At 48.3% G+C, this 21,562-nt stretch overlaps 1 protein-coding gene across 1 annotated transcript in view; it reads right to left on the bottom strand.

The window, feature by feature from the left end:
* Nucleotides 1–21,562, bottom strand: part of CUL5 (cullin 5) — a 778,902-nt gene that overhangs the window by 600,772 nt on the left and 156,568 nt on the right. Inside the window, exons 3-4 of the mRNA XM_078657044.1 lie at nucleotides 17,818–17,917; nucleotides 15,394–15,570 (exon numbers count right to left, since the gene is read on the bottom strand). Coding sequence (XP_078513170.1) covers nucleotides 15,394–15,570; nucleotides 17,818–17,917 — 277 coding nt within the window. The remainder of the gene's footprint in view (nucleotides 1–15,393; nucleotides 15,571–17,817; nucleotides 17,918–21,562) is intronic.

The following is a 21,562-nucleotide window of genomic DNA, read 5'->3' as shown; positions in this document are numbered from 1 at the left end:
GCAGGTTGCCCGCTGTCCCCACTGTTATATGCCCTGGTAGCGGAACCGCTGGCATGCCCGCTCAGAGAATACCATGGGCATGAGGGCATTGGGTTCCCGAGCTACAGGGTTGTGGTGTCAACCTATGCAGATGATACGCTGTTGTATGTACTGGACCCCAAGAGTAACTTGTCAGTTATCCTCAGAGAGGTGGTATACTTTGGTGCACTATCTGGTTTGAGAGTGAATTGGGCAAAGTCTATAGCGTTCCCTCTTACCCCGGCCACAGAAGTATTTGAGATGGAGCTCCCATTACAATGGTCCACAGACTCTGTTAGATATCTGGGCGTCCAGTTACACACGGACTCGGAGATAGTGTTTCGGGAGAACTACGGCAAGGCAATTAGCAAGTTAGAAGATGATGTGGACTCATGGTGCCTGCTGCCGCTCTCACTTATTGGACGCATCTCAGTCATGAAGATGGTGGTCTTACCTAGACTACTGTTCCTATTCACAAACATACCAATAGTATTACCGCGTGCCTTTTTTCAGAGGCTCAAACAATCTATGATAAAACTGGCATGGGCGGGTAAACAGGTGAGAGTACAATGGCAGGTGCTCACGTTGCCATATAGTATGGGACGTCTGGGGGTACCAGACTTTGAACTATATGACCGAGCAGCGCAGGGTGCTCACATGCATACACAGATCTATGGTGAGCCGGACATCCCATTTATCCGCATGGAAGGAATATGCTACTTACCAGTATGCATCTGCTTTTGGCATGTAGGGCTGCTGACATTCATATCTGTGCATAGATCGCCGCCTAGTGTTGGGTCCGGATGATTGCACTTTGTTGTCCTGGAAGAGTCTTCGAAGAATCACAAGATAGGTGACTCCTCCCCTGGACTAGAGTGCGCATGGGCATCTTCTCCATCCTCAGATTGTTTTTCGCCATTGTGGCAAAGATGGAGTATAGAAAAGTAAGAGATGTCCATGTAAATGTATATACAAAAAGTTCTGCAGCTGTGACAGGCACCGGGGAGGAGGGTGGGCGATATGAATGTCAGCAGCCCTACATGCCAAGAACAGATGCCTACTGGTAAGTAGCATATTCCATTCGAGGCATGTGGGCTGCTGAATTCATATCTGTGCATAGACTGTATAGCAGTATATCCTCTAGCGGTGGTCACCTGTAGCAGCTGCAGCAGTTTGGAAAAGAGTTTTAAGGACAGTCTGGCCTACAGCAGCTTGCTGCTTTGCTTGTACATCTACACAGTAGTGTTTAGTGAAAGTGTGTATGGTAGACCATGTAGCTGCCTTACACATTTCTTCTAGGGGAATGTTTACTAGCAAAGCCATGGATGCCCCCATTTTACGCGTTGAGTGAGCTTTTGGGGGAACTGTCGGAGAGCGTTTAGCTTTGTGGTAGCATATCTGAATGCATTTGACTATCCATCTGGCTATTCCTGATTTTGAGATGGGATTCCCTTTATGTTGTGGTGCAAAAGCAACGAATAGTTGCTTTGTTTTTCTGAAGGATTTGGTTCTGTCAACGTACTATAGCAGAGCTCTTTTTACATCTAGCGTGTGTAGAGCTCTCTCAGCCACTGATTGCGGGTTTTGGAAGAAAACTGGCAATTCTATGGACTGATTGATATGGAAAGTGGATATAACATTTGGCATAAACTTGGGGTTAGTACGAAGCACTACCTTATTGTTATGTATTTTCATGAAAGGTTCTTGAATGGTTAATGCTTGTAGCTCACTCACTCTCCTGAGGGAGGTAATGACAACCAAAAATGCCACCTTCCAAGTTAGAAATTGTAATTCACATGAATGTAGTGGTTCAAATGGAGGTCCCATAAGTCTGGTAAGTACTATATTTAAGTTCCAGACTGGTGAAGGTGGGTGCCTTGGAGGGATTATTCTTTTAAGTCATTCCATAAAAGCTTTGATTGGGGGTACTCTAAAGAAAGACATGTGTTGTTTGTTTTGGAGGTAAGCTGCAATTGCAGCCAGATGTAGTCTTATAGAAGAGTAAGCCAAATTGCATCTTTGAAGATGCAACAGATAACAGATAATGTTTTGGATGGAAGCATCTAATGGGTTGATTTGGTTATTTTTGCAATAAATTACAAATCTCTTCCATTTAGCTGCATAGCATCCTCTAATAGTTGGACGTCTCGCCTCCTTAAAAATGTTCATGCAATCATGTGGGCAAATTAAGGTACCCGAACTCGAAGACTTCAGGAGCCATTTCGCTAGGTTCATCTGATTGGGATCTGGGTGCCTGATTTCTCCATGGTTCTGGGATAAAAGATGTGGCGAGAGGCGCAGTCTTTGGTGGGGAACCACTAAGAGTTCTAGGAACGTTGTGTACCATGGTTGTCTTGCCCATGTGGGAGCAACCAGGATCATTGTGAGTGACTGTTGGCGCAGTTTGCGTGCTACCAGCGGAATGAGTGGGGCTGGTGGAAAAGCGTACGCAAATCTGCCTGACCAGTTCATCCATATCGCATTGCCCTGTGACAACGGATGTGGGAACCTGGCGGCAAAGTACTGGCATTTTGAGTTTTCTTTTGTGGCAAACAGGTCTTTCTCTGGCTGCCCCCATTTTTTGAAGAATGGTTGGAGAACTTGAGGGTGAATCTCCCATTCGTGTAGCTGCTGGCTGTGTCTGCTTAGCAGATCTGCTACCGGATTGTCTTTCCCCGGCAAGTGTTCCGCTAGGAGAAAGATGCCCTTTGGAATTGCCCACCTCCATATGCTCTGTGCTAGGTGAGATAACTGTGGAGAGTGTGTCCCTCCCTGCTTCTGTATGTAATACATGGCAGTCATGTTGTCCGTCCGGATCAGCACACTCTTGTTGTTCAAGTACTTCTTAAAAGCTTTGAGTGCTAGAAATACTGCTAGCAACTCTAGGTGGTTGATGTGCAGTGTTTTCGGTTTCATTGTCCATAGCCCTTGAACTGTGAATTGAAGTAGGTGGGCTCCCCAACCTGTGAGTGATGAGTCCACTGTTAGTACTACTTGTGGAACCGGCTCTTGGAACAGTCGCCCCTTGGAAAGGTTTTGTGGGCTCCACCACTGCAGAGAGTTGTAAGCACAACGGTCCACCAACACTAGGTCTTCTAATTGCCCTTGAGCTTGGTTCCACTGCTTTGCTAGGCATAAATGCAGTGGACGCATTTGAAGTCGGGTATGAGGGACAATGAATATACAGGAGGCCATCATGCCTATGAGCTGCATGTACACTCGAGCTGGCAAAGAGTGTTGTGGCTGAAACTTTTGAATGAGAGTCTGCATATTGGCTATCCTGGCTGGATTTGGATATGCTTTTGCTACTGAGGTATCTATTGTGGCTCCCAGATATTGCTAAATGTGGGAGGCCTGTAGATGTGATTTTGGGTAATTATGGAAAACCCCAGACTGTGCAGCAGCTGGAGTGTCTGGGAAGTATGGCTTGCACACTGCGTGTACGAGTTGGTAATCCACCCAGAACTCATATGTGCGGTCATGGTAGAACAGTGATCTTTTTGGGTCCAGACAGTGAAGAAGCTCCTCTTCCATAGAGGGATGCGCGGGAGCAAAAAAGGTGGGAAGCATGACGGACTGGCCCAAATGGAATGAGTCACCACTTTTGGTAAGAATTAAGCATTATCTTATCCACAAATGTCATCATGTAGGGAGGCTTGCATGATAAAGCCTGCAATTCACTCCCCCTCCAGGCAGATGGTATTACCACTAGAAAGGCTGTCTTTGGAGACCAGTGTCCCCTTATCTCCACCTCTCCCACTTGGCCACCCCATCCCAGGAGTAACATATCTGTCACTACTGTGAGATCTGGTCGGGGATGGGGAAGGGGTCGCCCTCTAATCCAATTACGGTTTGTCAACCACCACTGCAGGCAGTTGCCTCCAAGATCTGGACCACATCTGAGAGATCCCCCTGATGCTGGCCCAGTGGAACTTCAGGTCCCACTACAGAGTCCGCATACGCCATCTGGCGTTATTTACTAACGGGTTGCAGGAAGCCATGAGTCTCATCAGGCTCAGTCATTCTCACTGAAATCAAGGATAGATGCTGAAACATCAGTATCATAGCCTGAATATCCAGGACTTGTTGTTCGGGAGGATAAGACCGCAACTGCACTGTGTCCAGAACAGCTCTGATAAAAGGGAGCATCTGAGAAGGGGTCAGGCGTGTCTTCGGCATGTTTACAGAGAACCCAGGTGAATGCAGGAGGTCCCTGTAGTCTGGAGGTGGGAGACAACAGCCTAGGGCGATGGCGCCTTCAACAGCCAGTCGTTGAGATAGGGGAAAATGGTTCACATCCCCGTCCTGGCAGGCAGGATGGGGATGTGAAAAAGGCATCCTGCAAGTCCAATGCTACCAGCCAGTCTACTTGGTCTAGGAAGGAGAAGACCTGAGCCAGTGTGAGCATCTTGAATTTTTCCTTTTTGAGGAAGAGATTGACAGTCCAAAGGTCTAAATGGGCTGCAACCCTTTGTTCTTTTTCGGAATCAGAAAGTAACTAGAGTAACGATCGCTGCCTACTTCTGAAATCGGAGCCTTTTCTATAGTTCCCTTGGGCAGGAGAGCTACAACTTCCTCGCAGAGTAATATTAGATTATCCTTCGCCATACATTCTTGATGTTGGTATCAAAGGAGGAAGAAAAGAAAGAAAGGAATGAAAATAGCCTTCCTGAATGATCTGCAAGACCCATTTGTTCAATGTTACAGACATCCAGCGGAGGAGATGGTGTTGAATTCTCCCTCCAACTGGAGTAAAATGGCCTTGCAGAACTAAATTAGGAATGCTTGGAGGGTGCAACTGCAGGGGGCTGGGTGGCAGACAACTTCTGACTACCATTCCAAGGTCGGAATGACCCGCGTCCATGTCCTCTCACAACTTAGGGAGTCTGCTCAGGGTGGTGCCTAGGATATGGCTGACGTGGTTGAAAACCCCTTCCATTGCAACGAAAGTGACAAAAGCTAGACTGGCCACGAGATTTACTCTAGATCAAGAAGATGGCGGTAGGGGGGGCGTGGCTAGCAGCCGACGATGGCGGCAGCATAAAGGAAAGGCTCCGCGGCTGAGGCGGCCTCTCCTAAGATCCGACGAATAATCCGCAAACATTTTTCATCCCCACAGGAGGGACCCGAAGCCCAGGACCGGGCGATGCAAGCGGCTGGAGACGGCGTGACAATCCGACGCCTGGAAGTCGACTTCTGGTAAAGCAACGGAGCGGCCCGCAAGGCGCAAGCAAGCCGGGGACTGCCCTAATAGTCCAGCCCAACGGGAAGTGAAGTGACCCCGGGGGACCCGCGCCGGAAGGTCCCGCCGATCACCCGTCCGGCTGGTGGTGCGTAGGGACTCGGTGGGTGTGCCGGCGGGACCAGAACCAGCCCGCGATCGGGAGTGCGGACACCAAGGCCGGCTGTTGCTCCCCTGCTCCTCAAGGTGCAGATCGCGCATGAAAGACGTTTTTACAGACTGGCGATGTTGAGGTGAGCCGCCATTTTGAGGGGAGCAAGGGACATTATTACCGGGGCCCAGCCTGCACACAGACCATCGGCACCGCGCCCGGGCTTCTGAGTGGCAGCGGACGTGGCGGCGGGGGCTGACGGCGCCGATTTACCGGCGGTGTGCACCCAGAGAGAAAGAAAACCACGCCAAGCCTGATTGACTGGGGGAAAACATCGAGGGACAGTAACCTTCGTCCACATCGCATTGTAACCCCCCCTCCCCCCCCGCAGCACTGACATCACGGGGCGAGTGGCACTCGGGGAGCAACTGGGCACTCTCTGGTGGCCTGGTGGGGTGTACATCACCTCCTAAATAACGAAGGGCGGCTGTCTCTGTAGCAATGAGGGACGAGGAGAAGCAAGGCCGTAGGTACAACAGCGGCGCCCCGCCAGTGAGCCAGACCGGAAGTATCCGGGACACTACCTGATCGACACAAATAAGGGAGAAAGCCTAATACCACTGCATAGAGCTGGGATACGGCATTCGAGGACACTCGGTCCCCGGGCTGAAAGGACTGGTGGCATACCCCGTAGACACAAAGACCGGGGCGCATCCAGCAATACTCCTCCTGCAGTCCCCATCAGGCATAACGGGGCAACTACGTGATTTTCTCGCCACAGGTGATTCCAGACGAGTCCGACGCCTACTGCCGGGCCACAGACGCAGGGAGCAACGTCGGCGAACAAAATTAACCGCAAAAGAGGGAGACGCGGTCCTCCGTCGCGGGAGTGCCCGGAGACCGCGGGAACAGCAGACATGGCGGGGAAGAGCCTAAAGAGTGGAACTACACAGACTCGGATAGACCGATATGCCTGCGACAGGCCCGCGGTGTCCCCGACGGCCGGACGGGAGGTGGCCAGTAAAGCCGTGGAAGTGCCGGGGAGCAAAAAAGCGACCCTGGATGATGTGATGCAGGCCCTGGCTCATCTGCAGACAACGGTGGGATCGATTTCGACCGACATTACACTGATCAGAGCTGATTTCCGCAAAATGACGGAAAAAGTCAACGCCATGGAAGTGGTAACAAAATCACTAGTGGAAGATGTGTCTGAACTTCAAGCGACAGTGGAGAAGTTGGCAACGGACAATAGGGTACTACGTGCGAAGCTCGACGACCAGGAAGGGCGCTCCAGACGGAATAACATCCGCATAATTGGTGTGCCGGAGTCGGAAGGTGTGAGAGCCATGGACTTATACGTGGAGAACTTGATCACAAACGAACTGCGGCCGAAGGGACTGTCCACGTTCTTTTCGGTGGAGAGGGCGCACCGCGTGTCGGGAGGCCAACCGAAGCCAGGAGCAGCCCCACGACCCATTGTCGCTCGACTATTCAATTTCAGAGATAGGGATGTCACTCTACAGGCTGCCCGGACATCTCCTCCTGTTAAAATCCAAAACTCTACAGTGGCATTCTTCCCTGACTACACGGCTGAGGTGGCACGCAGGCGACGGACATTTTTTGAGGTGAAGAAAGAACTCAGAGCGAGAGAGATCCCATATTCCATGCTCTTCCCGGCCAGGCTGAAGGTAGTTGCCGAAAATAAAACATGGTTCTTTGATAATCCAGAGTCTGCACACGACTGGCTGGAGGGATGGAGAACAAACGCCCGCCCTCGGCGGCCTCACCGACAACAGAAGGATCATGCAGCTGGACATCATCCGGAATCCCAAGCATCAGGAGGCGAGGGAATAGACGGGGGCTTAGCATCGAGAATCGACGCGGGCGATGAGGACAACGAAGAGCAATGACTTCCAGATTTACATTCTGTTGAACTTACTGTGCTGCACGCCTAAGGCTCGCCACTGGACACTGGGCGACGGGCCTCCGGGGAGAAGAATGAGGGGCCGCTGACCACGGAGACTCCTTCGCCCCGGCGCGCAAGTACTATGGTTGGGGACTGGGAAGAGCACTCTGCTGAGTTGGGGAGGCGGGCAGGTTCAAGTCCGTGTAGCAGGGGAGCAGGGAGGGGGGCAGTTGTGGGTAAGGGGATGTTCATTTTTTTGGATCACTTGGTCCTAACAGTTAGTGGTTTGACTCAACACAACACATTGCAACATGTCAGGAACACTGCGCAGCGTTGCAGGTCACAATACAATTCATGCAATGGTACATTTCTTGTCGTTCCATATGTTCCGCCGTTGGCTGGCAGCACTGCCCCGCATTGGTGGCGATGGGCCCGCCCCCGAGAGATGCCACTGCCATGGCCGGAATAGACCAAATCACCCCGATGGCTCCGCTACAAATAATGTCATGGAACGTCAGAGGGCTGGGCGATCAGATTAAACGAGGTTTAGTTTTTCAGGGAATTAAGAGGGTGGGTCCCGCCCTGGTCCTGTTACAGGAAACACATCTGATGGGCACTGCTACACGGGCGATGGATAGGCGAGGCTACCACATGGTTGCGCATGCGGAGTTCACATCAGGGTCGCGCGGCACAGGCATACTAATGCGAAACTCTTCCCATTACATCATCGAATCCACCAAGATAGACGATCAGGGCCGCTTCGCAGCGGTTCATGGCCAGTGGGAGGGCAGGCCGTTATCTGTGGTCTCGGTGTACATCCCACCGGCGCTACATGCCGTGGCACTGCCGGACCTCGGCAAATTCCTCTTAGAACTCCCAGATGGCGACTTAATCATTGGGGGGGATTTTAATGCTGTACTACACAACGCTCGTGACAGATTTCCAGTGCGAGCACATGTCGATGGCCCTAACAAATTCAGTGGATTCCTGGAAGCACAGGGACTGGTGGATGTGTGGCGCCTACTGCACCCAGAGCAACTACAATACACCTATTTCTCAGCTACACATAATAGCCTGTCCAGGATTGATTATTTCCTCACATTAGGGAACGGTCGCCTCACTATAGATGAAGCACACATAAAGCCAAGGGGTATATCAGACCATTCGCCAATCACCTTAACACTGTCAAGTCGTGAAGTGACCCGTAGGAGAATCTACCCGATCTATCCGGGGTATCTCAAAGTCCCATCCATTCGTAAGGACCTGCAGAAAGCCACCCAACACTATTTCGAGGAAAATCGCGCGTCGGTGGGATCGCCGTCAGTGCTTTGGGAAGCGTATAAAGCTGTATTCAGGGGACAAGCTATAGCAGCGATTGCACACCACAAGAAAACACAGGGGAAGGAAGCCGCAGGGTTGGAACTGAAACTCGACATAGCTAACACCGCCCATATGGCAGATCCGTCCGACGCTACTTTGCATTCCCTTCAGACGAGTCAACGCCTTCTTGCTGACCATATGAGACGACTGACCGTGGCGGACATTGCGGCCACCAAGCACAGAGTGTATGACATTGGGGACAAGGCCAGTAAACTCCTGGCTTGGCTAGACAGGAAGCAAGTGGGAAATAGGAACATACTACAAATCACAGACACACAGGGGACGATACACACGCGGCCAGAAGACATAGTGAATGTACTGGCTGAACATTTTAGTGAAGTATACACCCCGGCAGTGACCGTGACGGAGGAGGCTCAGGCCGTCCTGGGTCATGTGGCATTGCCAACGCTGACGGAAGAGGCGACACGGGATCTCGATTCCGACTTAACAATTGACGAAATTCAACTGGCCATTGCTGCACTCCACCCAGGCAAGGCTCTGGGCCCAAATGGGGTGCCCATGGAATGGTTTAAAACAATGTCGGAGTCCCTGAGTGCACCCCTTCTACAGATGTATGTGGAAAGTAGGGAGAATGGCACACTGCCCCCAGACCAACGGATGGCGACTATAGTGGCCATTCCGAAACCGGGCAAACCACCCAATAAGTGTACGTCCTATAGACCTATCTCGTTGCTGAACCCTGAAGCAAAAATCCTGGCGAAGCTATTAGCCAACAGGCTCGTGCCACACTTGACTCAGTTGATCCACCCAGATCAGTCTGGCTTTATGCCGCATAGGAGTACGGCCCTGAACCTCCGTAGAGTGCAGGGAGTCTTAGCGAGAACCCCACTGTTGACGGAACCGGCGGCGATACTGTCGTTGGATGCCAAAATGGCATTCGACATGGTGGAGTGGAGCTACCTTTTTGCAGTCCTCACCTCCATGGGGTTCGGACCCAGATTTCTCGCTTGGATCCGGTTACTGTACAAAGACCCGATAGCACGAGTGGTGGCAAACGGTCACATGTCGCGAGACATACATTTGGCACAGGGAACCAGGCAGGGATGCCCGCTCTCGCCTATCCTTTTCGCATTGGTTTTAGAACCTCTTGCGATCACCATTCGGAACACACCGCTACTGAAGGGAATTAGATGGGAACCCGGCTGGGAGGACAGAGTGTCCTTGTACGCTGATGATATGCTGATTTACCTCACGGATCTGGACAACAGTGTCCCAAACCTTCTATCCATCTGTAACTCACATGGGCGGGTGTCAGGATACACCATTAATTGGTCGAAATCGACCATTTATGAGCTCAAGGGCCCACTCCCGACCCTGCCGGACTCATGTGCACTGGAAGTGGCCACCACGACCTTTAAATACTTGGGGATATATGTCACCCGAGATGCGACGGAATTCTCTAGTCGTAATCTACAACCCCCCCTCATTAGATTGCGTAATGACGTACAGCACTGGCAGAGACTTCCACTGACGCTGCTGGGCAGAGCAGCGCTGTTCAAAATGATGGCGCTGCCGCGTTTCCTGTACGTTCTCGAAAATACACCAACACTAGTACCGCCCAGTTACTTTCAGAAGGTGACTGCACTGATGTCGGGTCTACTGTGGGGGAATCGGCCGGCGAGAATTGCTCACATGAAACTCAACAGGAGCTGGTACGACGGTGGTATTGCATTACCCAATATGCAGTTGTACTACTGGGCGACACAGCTCAAGATTCTTAACAAGTGGATCCACGCCCCGCAGGACGACCCAGCGTTTAAGGCTGACAGGGCCCAACTGGGCACCAGCAGCATGCTAGCGCCTCTGTACCACAAGGGTGTTGCGGCGAAACTAATAGGACCCACCAAACACACAGTACAGTTGTGGTATAAGGCACAATCACAACTACATTGGGACGGAACCATTACAAAACTCACTCCACTATGGGACACTAAGGCTCTTGGTCACCTCAGGCGTACTAAGGGCTTCAACCAGTGGGACGCCATAGGGATATCAACTGTGGGTGACATGTGGTCCAGGGAGGGAGTGGTTTCATTCGCCTCCCTTCAGCAACAGTACGAATTGAGGAACACAGAACAGTATAGATACATACAAATTAGACATGCCCTTCTGGCAGTGCTCCCACCGGGCGCCACACCCCCGGAGTCCTCTCCGCTGGAAGACCGTCTACTTACAGACTGTATGCAGGAGGGTGCGACTTCCCTAACATACCGTAAACTACTCAATAATCTACCTGATCCACTGGGAAAGCTAAAGGATAAATGGAAGGAGGACCTCGGGGATTTTGATGAATCTGAATGGAACGCAGCTATTGCATCCCCACGTGAAGCTAGCATATCAGCTAGGTTCCGCCTGGTACAACTGAAAATCCTGCACAGGATTTACTACACGAGAGTGGCTCTACATAAATTGCAGAGGGCGGATCATCCTTATTGTCTTAGGGGGTGCGGTGAAGAGGGCACCTTCGTACATACACTTTGGAGCTGCGCGCGCCTCGTGGGGTATTGGCAGCGGGTGCTCCGTACCATCGCACAGACACTAAACACCACTGTGGCCTTGGCCCCACATATGTGCCTGTTAAATATCTGGGGGCCTACGGATTTGACACACTATGGCAAGCTCTGGGTCACGATAGGCTGCATGGTGGCCAAACGAGACATTGCGCAAAAATGGGGGACGGCAGAGCTCCCCACACTGACGCAATGGAGCAGAAACATGGACACGCTCATGGTAACGGAGAGGGCAGTTTATAAGATGAGAGACAACCCACGCAAGTGGAATGGGATCTGGCTACATTGGAACTCCTACAGAGGGGACATATGCGAACCATTGCCAGAAGACGATAGCGATAGTTCTGACGATGAGATAGACAATGTTTAATCGTAAGGGGAGATGACATAGCGTGCATGAGAGCCTTGTACAGTATGTGCAACAGGGAATGCAACGGGAAGGGGTTGGAAAAAAGGGGAGGTGGGTTTGAGTGAAGCCTACAGAGGTGCAGCACAATGGATAGGAACAGGTATGGGAACGCAAGAATGTAATTGAGGCTGTTGATATTGAGTCATGTTTTTAGTTCTTCTCTTTATTGTTTACAGAAAATATAAAATGCAAGCAGCTTTACTGTCAGTATACCACACGTTTTAGAGGAACACCATGTGTAATGATTCGTAGAAAGGCCACATCTAGGGGGGATAGACGTAATTGTTTACATATCGTACATATGACGCTTTTTCAGCCGGCCTCCGGGATGTAGGCGCTTGGATGTATTTCTGTTGGATTCATCAATAAAGTCTTGCTTTTCAAAAAAAAAAAAAAAAAAAAAAAAAGAAGATGGCGGTAGAAAGGTTTCCTTGAATCGCTCTAAAGCAGAGTCCGCTTTCTCACCAAAAAGACAAGTCCTGTCAAAGGGCATGTCCATGAGGTTAGCCTGGACAAAATTCGAGCAGCCTGATGTTCTCAGTCAGTTGTGGCGCCGTAAGACCACCATCGACGTAACCACTCTGTCCAGCGAGTCAGTCGTGTGTAAACCACACTAGATGGAGAATTTTGCTGCATCTCTCTCATCCTTTACACCCTGGGAAAGGATGGCCTGGGCCCCCTCATGGACCTGTGGCAGCACTTGTGCAACAGTTTCCAAAAGGGTGTGCGATAAACTGCCCTATAAGCATGCAATATTCACCGACCTCAATGCCAGGCTGGTAAAAGAAAACATCAACTTCCCATGTGCGTTTAGCCTCTTGGATTCCCTATCCGGAGGAGCGGAAGGAAATGTGCAATGGGACATCGAAGCCTGAACCACCAAGCTCTCAGGAGTGGGGTGTTGGCTGAAGTACCTCGGACCGCCCAGGGGATTGCGATGGTGGTGTGCGATTGTCCCGGTCACAGGAGCTCCTGTGCTAGGCTTGGACCACGTGCCTAGAAGGACATCTGTTAGTGCTTCATTAAAGGGCAAAAGGGGTTTGGACGTGGAAGCCCCAGGCTGAAGCACCTTGGTCAAGAGATTAGCTGTGACCTGCACGGAGGGCAGCTCCAGGCCAAGGACCTCTGCTGCCCTCCTCACCACCATGTAGAGAGAGCATACCAGTATCTGGAGAGGTGTCCAGTCTACTGGCTTCACCAAGATCCTCATACCAGTCCAAGTGCTCCACAGGAGAGTCCAGTTGTTTTTCTAAAGGGTCCATGAACCCCTCCCAATCCTTATCCATGCCTGAAACTTCCTCAAAATGTACAGGCAACAACGCCGAACCTCTGAGCTCCGTCGGCGCTGGAGTCGATGTCCACTGACATCAATCCATCACAGAGTCGTAGAGTGTTAGAATGGGGCTGGCGGCACCAGAGGCATCGACTTCAGGTCTGACGTCGGAAGGTCGCGTTGGCACGACCAGCATAGACTGTGAGAAAGTGAGTTTCTGTTGCAGTACCCCCCCCCCACGTTTTGCCTGATACCTGATGCACTTTTCCTTCGTGTGCCCTGGGTCCCTGCCAATAAGTTACCCAGGGCCTGAATTCCTTCCCTAAAACCTATACTAAAGCCTAAACCCAATCGGCATCTCTGGCCACATGTCAGCCCCTAGTAAATGGTACCCTAGGTACCCAGGGCCTTGTGACCAGAGAAGACCCCTAAGGGCTGCAGCACGTACTGTGCCACCCTTAGGGACCCTGTACCTTGACACCCACACACTGCCTTTGCAGGCTGAGTGTCTAGGTGCAGAACTAAGCAAAGAGTCAACATGGCACACATCCCTGTGTGCCATGCACACAAACCCACTGCCCTGGCATACATCAGCCACCCCTCTAGCTGGGTGCCCTATGCCAGTGGTGTGGGCACAGGTGCATGGGCCCTGTGCCCCAACAGTACCCAGGGCCATTCCTGGGCACTGTAAGTGCAGTGATGCCATTAAGAGTATACGGTGCTGGGAGGTTGTCATTACGAACTCCACAGCACCATAATGGCTACACTGACAAGTTTGATATCAAACTTCTCAGCACATTAAACCCACACTGATGCCAGTGTGGGATTTAAAGTAAAATGCACTACAGAGGGCGTCTTAGAGATGCCCCCTGAAACCTAACCTACAATCCACGTCTTGTCTGAGAGGCTGCCTAGACTGCCACACAGCAGACATGTTGCTGGACCCCTGGGTGGAGAGCTCCCCGCTCTCCTGGGCTTGCAACAATGCACATCCTGGGGCTAGGTGTCAAGCCTCCTCCCCCAGGATGGGCAGGGGAAGCTTCAAAGGCATTCCGCCTGTGTGAGCCTCTCCAGACCACTTGCTGTACTCGGCAACGGGCACCAGCAGTCCTGTAACACCTCTGAATTTAGTATTTAGGGGCACCCTGAACCTTTTTCCACAGATCCAGATTACGAAACAAGAAAGAAGATCAAGGAACACTAAGACCCGCCGTGCAGCTGCTAAAAAGAGGAAGACACCAACTGATTTGGCCCCAGTCCTACTGGCCTGTCGACCCTCGAATCTGCTCTTGTTAAACCCCGGCATCTCCAGTGGTCAGCAACCTCAAAAACCCCGGAGGACCTGACTGCCTTGTGACTCGGACTACCTGGGTCTCCCACGAGCAGTGGTACTGCTCAAAGCAAGTACAAGCCCTGGCATCAGCCTGGAACCGCGAACCCTGCACACTCTGCACCCGCCAAGCCTGGCATGTGCTGGAGTGAATCAAGACCCAGAGGACGTCCCCCAGCGATTCTGACCTGGAATCCAGCTGCCCAAGGACCTTCCTCGACGACGCCTGCAGCCTCAGGACAAAGGACCCCTCCGACCCCGACCAGCAGGGGGTACGATTTTCCGACCTCAAAAGACACCCCCGCAACCCGGCGCCCCACGGCCCCCTGTGCTCAACTCCTGGGTGCCTACCTATCCCCAAAGATCCCAACTTACCCCTCGAAGTGTTGGTTGCTCCAGAAGATCCTCCGTCCCCGAGCCTGCAGCCTTTGTTCCCTTTTCAAGATTTTCATTGAATAACATTGAGCGCCCGACAGGATGCTTGCCAGACTTCTCCATACATTTTTTAGTGAGCAGACCCCACACTAGTCTGTTTATTGATTCTATACCTAGAATATTTTTGCCTTATTTTACCATGAGCTAGATCGTAGCTGGTTTGGCTATTTAAGTAGAATAGAGAGTGAGCAATATGCAAAATCCCATTATTTTACATTTGGAGAATTTAATGGCATTTTGATTTGAACTGGCTATTTTTGCTTTCTGTAAGACTGCTACATTTTAAATAGACCTTTATGGATTCTACTGTCTGGTTTAAGTTTGATTTGGCTTGGTTTATCTCTAATTTGGGGTCATCATCGTTTGGGACCCACACAAAGCCCCTGATTCAAATTAGTGCATAATTTAAGTTTCAGCAATTTGTATAGAAAACAGACGCAATGTATGAAAATGAGCTATTAATGTACAGTTTGATGTTTGGAGATGCATTATATTTTTCCTGCGACCCATAGAGGAATGAGGTTAATCACCATTGTTTACCAGACAAATTGGAAATGCCATGTACCTCCTCAACTGATAATGCCATACTGCTGTACACCATATATCATTGTTGAAACCAACTAATAATAAAAAAAATTGAAATCGAAAACAGAGGTAATCATTTTTCTGACTTGAAAGTAATGTATAGCTACACACAGAGTTGCAGACACGCATGCCATCTTTAAATTACTTTCAGGTCAGAGTTAACGTAAAACCTATACGAATATCTGCTCCTTACCTTTCTTACAATACTGTCTTCTACATTTGATTTCTTGTTGCTGCCCTGCTTCCCCATTAATGTAATTTCAAGTTGACAAAAAGGTTTAGGCAGGATATCACACTGCGTGAAGAACTTTCGCCACTCTACGATATAAGCTTTCAGTAAGGCTGTGTCATCTTGGTGACTTAGTACTCTCTGAAAAAGTAGAACATGTAGTTAAAAAGCAGCAATATATATGTATAAACACATAGCGTTATCTCAACAAATTGAGTGTATACTGGTAGTGCACACTTCTAAAAAAAAAAAAAAAGCCAATGCAGACATACAATTTTCTTTGGTACAATAATCAGTACATGTGAAACTTAAAATGGAATTGGGAAGTCTTGTTAAAAGCAATTGGCAAAAGAACTCTTCTTCATAACTACATTTGCCTCTAAAAATTAAGTCAATGGCATACACATAGGCTCAAAGGGTAAACTCGAAAACCTTGCATTGTTTCTACAGGAATGGGAATATTCTCTAAAACACGCCTTTAATATTAAGAAAGGGTACAATGTGCTTATGATACTATTGTGGCTTTGGATTAAGGTTTAATTTATTAAATGGCATGCAAATGCCTTTGTCAAACTAAATTGTGTACTAAAGAATTAATCTATCATCAAATCTTTTGCACATTTTCATTGAGAAAAAAAATAACTTCGGTTGCTACATTGGTGAATTTTAACGCCTTAACCATGGCGGCAATTACGCCGCGGTGCGGGCGTTCTAAAGGGTGGGCGGGGCTGCGACGGCCAACGGTCGTTCGCAGCACCAGGGAGGGGGTGCTCCCGTCGGCCAACGGAAAGGGTTAAAGGCTGCTCAAGTTAAATAATTTGTGCTGTGGCCCCATTAACAGGAGTTTCTATTTTCTCACCTACAACAACATTTATTCCACAGGTTCAATAAGCGATGGCTTCAATCACCATCTCATACCTTACCACAATTTGAGTAAGAACATGTTTAAGGACCAGCTATCGACATCACTACTGTAATTATTGCACGGAATGCTACACTACATTTGGTTTCGGTCACTCACAGATAGAGCATTGGACTCAATTAGCACAGCTTGGAGCTACCATTTGACTGAATTCCCACTGGAACAGTGCTTAATTTGAGCCGGTGCTTTCTGGTGCTCAACACCGGCGCACTTTTCATGAGCAGCAGTTAATGACACATTAATTTATGGTGGGCACGGGGAGATTAAGTGATTTGCCCAGAATCACATGGTGTTGAGATGACGCGGAGACTTGAACCTGGTTCCCCAGCTCTGAAGTCGGCAGCTCTGGCCATTACACCACATCCTTTCCCCTCTTTCATGGTTAGTAGTTGGTTCCGTTTTAGGCGGCACTAACAAGAGAAATGGGCTGGTGAAAGCTGCCACCTGATGTAAGTTTGTAACTTATTTTTTTACAAATTAACCACTGCACTGGAAGGATAACATCATAACTTTTTATAAATTGCAAAGACAGACTCTAATCTAGCACTTTGCAGGGGTCATTGGAAGACACAAAACCATTTGTCATCTCTGGTGTGTCTTGTCTCAGTTTTCAAATTGATCCGTTTCTTTCTTTCACTCATGTATTCTTGTCTTTTCTGTGTGTACTGATATTAAGAATTATATATTGACCATTGGCTCCATTTGGTATAATTGACTCCGTTTTCTGTATTGACTCCATCTTGTGTAGCAGACTCCATTTTCTGTGCTCGCACGTAGCTGCAAAGTGGGGAGGGCATGTTTTCGCTCTTCACCGACCAGTGTGAACTGGAACATGTTGTGTGGGATGCGTGCTTGGTACCTTTCAGGGAATGTGAGGAATGTACAGCTCTGTCTCGGAGTCAAAATACAGGAGCCTGGCCAGCTTCTGTCTTGACCTTGACACAGACCTGTAGATATTAACCATCTGTGATCCAGTCATAATGCAGCTCTTTGACATTCTGCCAATGCAGGAGTTTCAATGTACATTACATTGTTTCATAAGGTTCCTCATTCTAACCCACATAGCCCACTCCAACCTCCCCCATGGTGATTGGTCTATATGAGGCTTGGTCCAATTGATGATTCTCTACAAGAACTCTTATCAGAGGACGACCTTTTTATATGCTGTCTGAGAAGTGATGGATGATATAAAAACGTTTTTGACAAACCAATGTGATGCTTATCAAAGATCACCCTCTTGATGGAAGGATTGGGGCTATGGAGATTAAGAGTCTATATAATTAAGATCGATGATAAAAAAAATCTGGGCATCATCCCAAATCAGTCAAATATTGGAAATTTGTTTTTCAGAATTATGGATTGTGAAAGCATTTTTAGTAAAAGCATCGCCACAAAAAATCTACATGTAGCACATCTTGAGCAATACATTCATAACAGTTTGTTTTTAAAATAGTCAAAACACTTACAGCTTGAGCCTGCTTTATAAAATCAAGGATGTCTTCTTTCAGCGCTTGATGTATTTTTGCTGGGCCTTTATCATCCCATAAACAAACCGCATGGACATCACTAAAAGACATTTCCAAATAATTGGGAGGAAAAGCAAGACACGTTTTATTATGTTGAAAAACATTTTAAAGAGGTGCACATACAACTGAAACAGTGTTTTAATAGGCGACTTGAAACAACAGCAGTTAACAGAATGATGATACGTCCTAAGCCATGACACGATCACTGGAGAGTTACCTGCTGTTACTTGGAAGCACCAAGGCCATTCTGATATTGCAGGCTTGGCAAGCTCCGGGAAGAAATGGCCTCACATTTGCATATTTCCACTCACCTGGCCCTTGTTGGCCCTGTCTGTCAAACTAGTCTCAGTGTGTAAGACTTGACGGTGGGTATAACCCAGACAAAGAAAACTGGTATGAATTCTGTGTTGGAAGAGATATGGGGAACAAATGCTAATAGCCTTATAGCACACATATAGTCAGCATAATAAGCGGTTAATGACCGTTCAACTGATTATGTATTGTTCTATGCACACACATTTTTAGAGTGACCAATTAACAGCAAAGAAAACTCCAAACAAGTAGTTAACCACTGTTAAGTCACTGAGCTAGGGCAACAGTAAGACAAAATCCTACACCAAATCCAAGCAGAGCAAAGGCCAAGCAGGCAGGGTTCATTTCTTGTAGAACAACAAAAAAGGCCTTAAAAGTGTCACAGAAAAGCCGATATACCACGGTCAAATCTCTACTCCTATGATATGCAAATTTTTCTGCATCTCTGTGGAACTCCCAAAACACTCAGTCCTTCGTATCCATTAGGAAATCAACACCTGCTTACCCTATCATTGCGTCAATAGAGGTAGACTATCTGTATGAGTATTGTTTAAAAAAGTTTGCATATCTCCACAGGGGAAAAAACTGTTTTCTATGTGGAGAAATTCCTTCCTATAAAGCGCCTGAAATATGAATGCAGTAATAAATAGGTTAATTTTGTTTTCCTACGGAGCACTGAAAAACTTAAAAGTTTCTGAGAGCAGTCACATGAGATATTTTTGTAAGGGGCCATAATGGTTACATTGATACCTCTTTGTCTTTACCATAACAATGGTGAGAAATACAATACAAGCAATATCAACACTTCACTCTTATCAGAGGGATACACTCCAGGCCACCATCAAAGAGGTTTGACGTCATAATCACTGGCTTATCCTACACTTGTACATTTTGAGAAGGAGTAGGTTGGTGGAGGTCGGAAGGGGATTGGAATAGATTAGTTTCCGTTTTAATCTCGGGAGCATGGGGCTGTTGTAATTCATATGCCTGGGGAAGATTGTTATGCAGATCAGGAAAAACAGAGGGCAGAAGACGTCTACTTTCCTCTTGCATTTGGTTTTGGGTACTAACAGGGCTTTGTCTTGAAGAGTTGAAGAGAGAAACTTCAACACTTGCACCTTCTTTAGTACATCAGGTCACTGGCTATTTTTATATTGGTTTAATCGGACTTCATTTACAGATGTATATATGTTGTGTATAAGTAAGTAGTCAATCAATATTATTAAGGCGTCGATAAGCTGATATGCATCCTGCTACATGCCCAGTTCCCCTTTACTCCTGAGGCACCCGATGCCCAGAACAGTGCTGGGGTAGTGGTGCTAGATTTGGGAATCAGAAAAGTAGGGTCTACTAACAGCTCAATGAGGGGAGATCAGGCCTTGAAGACTTGCAAAAATCATGAGGTCTATCCCTCTTCCTCAGTAGCAGTCTATAGAGCACTGGAACATCTGGGCCAGGAGGCAGTGGTAGCCCCAGCTGTCATGCACTACCAATAGAGCCAATGGCAACCTAGGGCCTCTGGACGTTTGTGTTTTTGCTGAAATACCTCTGTGAAGTCAGCCACCTTAATAATGCGGCAGTGTGCGGTAACCAGAATGCTGAGGAGTACGTCCACTGCACAGAGGTAGTGGAGTTGTTGCTTTGCCTCTAAAAAATAATGCAATTTAGTGAGATTTCCTGAAAGATATATACTGCTCATACTGGGCATATTATATAAACTGAAACAAAACGTCAAGACTCCGTCTATGCTGTGTTCCTTCTCCTTCGATGGGGTAGCTCATGATCCCCTACCTATGTGTCATTCTCCTCCTGAGAACTTACAGCAACTGGTTTAGATGGTGCCCCTCAAGGCCTAGATCTGTGATGCCAGGCGGCTGCTGCACAGGATAGCGTGTTGTTCTTGCAGAAGTTTTGCTAACAAACCTGAGAACGACTGCTGCAGGATAAGAGTTATAGTGTTATTGGCATGACATTAATATATCACACTGTGGAGGCATAGATTCCTAGAGGGAACTGGCTCACACTTTGATATATGTCTCCCTAACATACTAAGACGCCCAGGCAAGCTGAAGCTGCTCAATGTAGGAGAGTAGGATCTACTTACTATGGTTACCCCCCCACTTTTTGCTGGTGTTTCACTGTTTTACGACTTTAGTCTGGCTGGGGCCATGCTAACCAGGACCCCAGCCTAGCTGCTTCCTCTCTAAATTGAGTACATGTACTTTAGGTACACGCCAGATAGGTTACTGGGTTACCCTTGTGAGTCCCTAGTATATGGTACCTTCGATACTTATGGCATAGGTACCCCAGAGGTCTACCAAGAGCTGAAGCATGTATTATGCCACCCCTGGGAAGCCTTCCAAAATGGCACCACAGGTCTGCCACCAGGGTAAGATGGTGCATGCACCCCTTACTAAGATATGTTACCTATATCTACCTTTAATCACTGACACATATAAACCTATAAGTCACTCCTATGGCAGGCCTTATCAATCCTGAAGGCAGAGTGCTTGGTTTTGTGTGAGGGGGTGCCCATGCATGAGCAGGACCCCTCTGCAGCTTTCGGAATCTATTCTCTGATGCTGTTCTGTGATTTAGCCAGACCATAAACTCTTAAGTGCACTATAACCTTGTGGTAAATGCTAACTTTGGAATTGCTGCATGGAAACATGTTGTGTTTGGTGTCAAACACCTTGGAATGATACCCCCCCCCTTCCCGCCCCCCCACGGCGGAGTCAGGATTCCACCCTTCTAGAGGGAGAAGACATGTACACACTAACCTAACCGGTAATAGTTTAAAAGAGCCCCAGCATCACAAAATGGATGCTGCAGCCACAGACACGAGTCTGACCTCCTGCTGCTGGACGAAACTCCGGCAGGGGAGGCCTGGACAATAAGTTTCCTGTCACATCAAATGCCATGCCGATCTTCTGCCCAACCTCCGTTTTACACCTGTATCACCTGCATTATTTTTAGTGTAAAATAGCAGGCTCCACGGAGCTCGTTAAAGCTGCCAGAGAGAAGGCATTGGCTAATTGGCTTCTTTTGTCTGATTTGGTTAACGAGCTCCGTGGAGCCTACCTTTTTACACTAAAACGAATGCAGGTGATAACGGGTGTAAAACGGCGATTGGGCAGAAGATCGGCATGGCATTTGATTATCATGAATTATTAATCAAATACCATGCCGATCTTCTGCCCAACCCCCATTTTACACCTGTATCACCCGCATTCTTTATATTTTCATGCTGCATTTAATTTGTTTGTTTTGTGTCCATCTGTTAAGTAGTTTCTAAGAAATGAATGTTACATAAGGAGCAAGCACGTGTTAGTGTATTTCTAAGAGGTTAAATGTTCGTATATATTGGTCATTT

The sequence above is a fragment of the Lissotriton helveticus genome, chromosome 8, assembly GCF_964261635.1.
Source record: "Lissotriton helveticus chromosome 8, aLisHel1.1, whole genome shotgun sequence".
NCBI classification, from domain to species: domain Eukaryota; kingdom Metazoa; phylum Chordata; class Amphibia; order Caudata; family Salamandridae; genus Lissotriton; species Lissotriton helveticus.
This window is presented reverse-complemented; position numbering and strand designations above follow the sequence as displayed.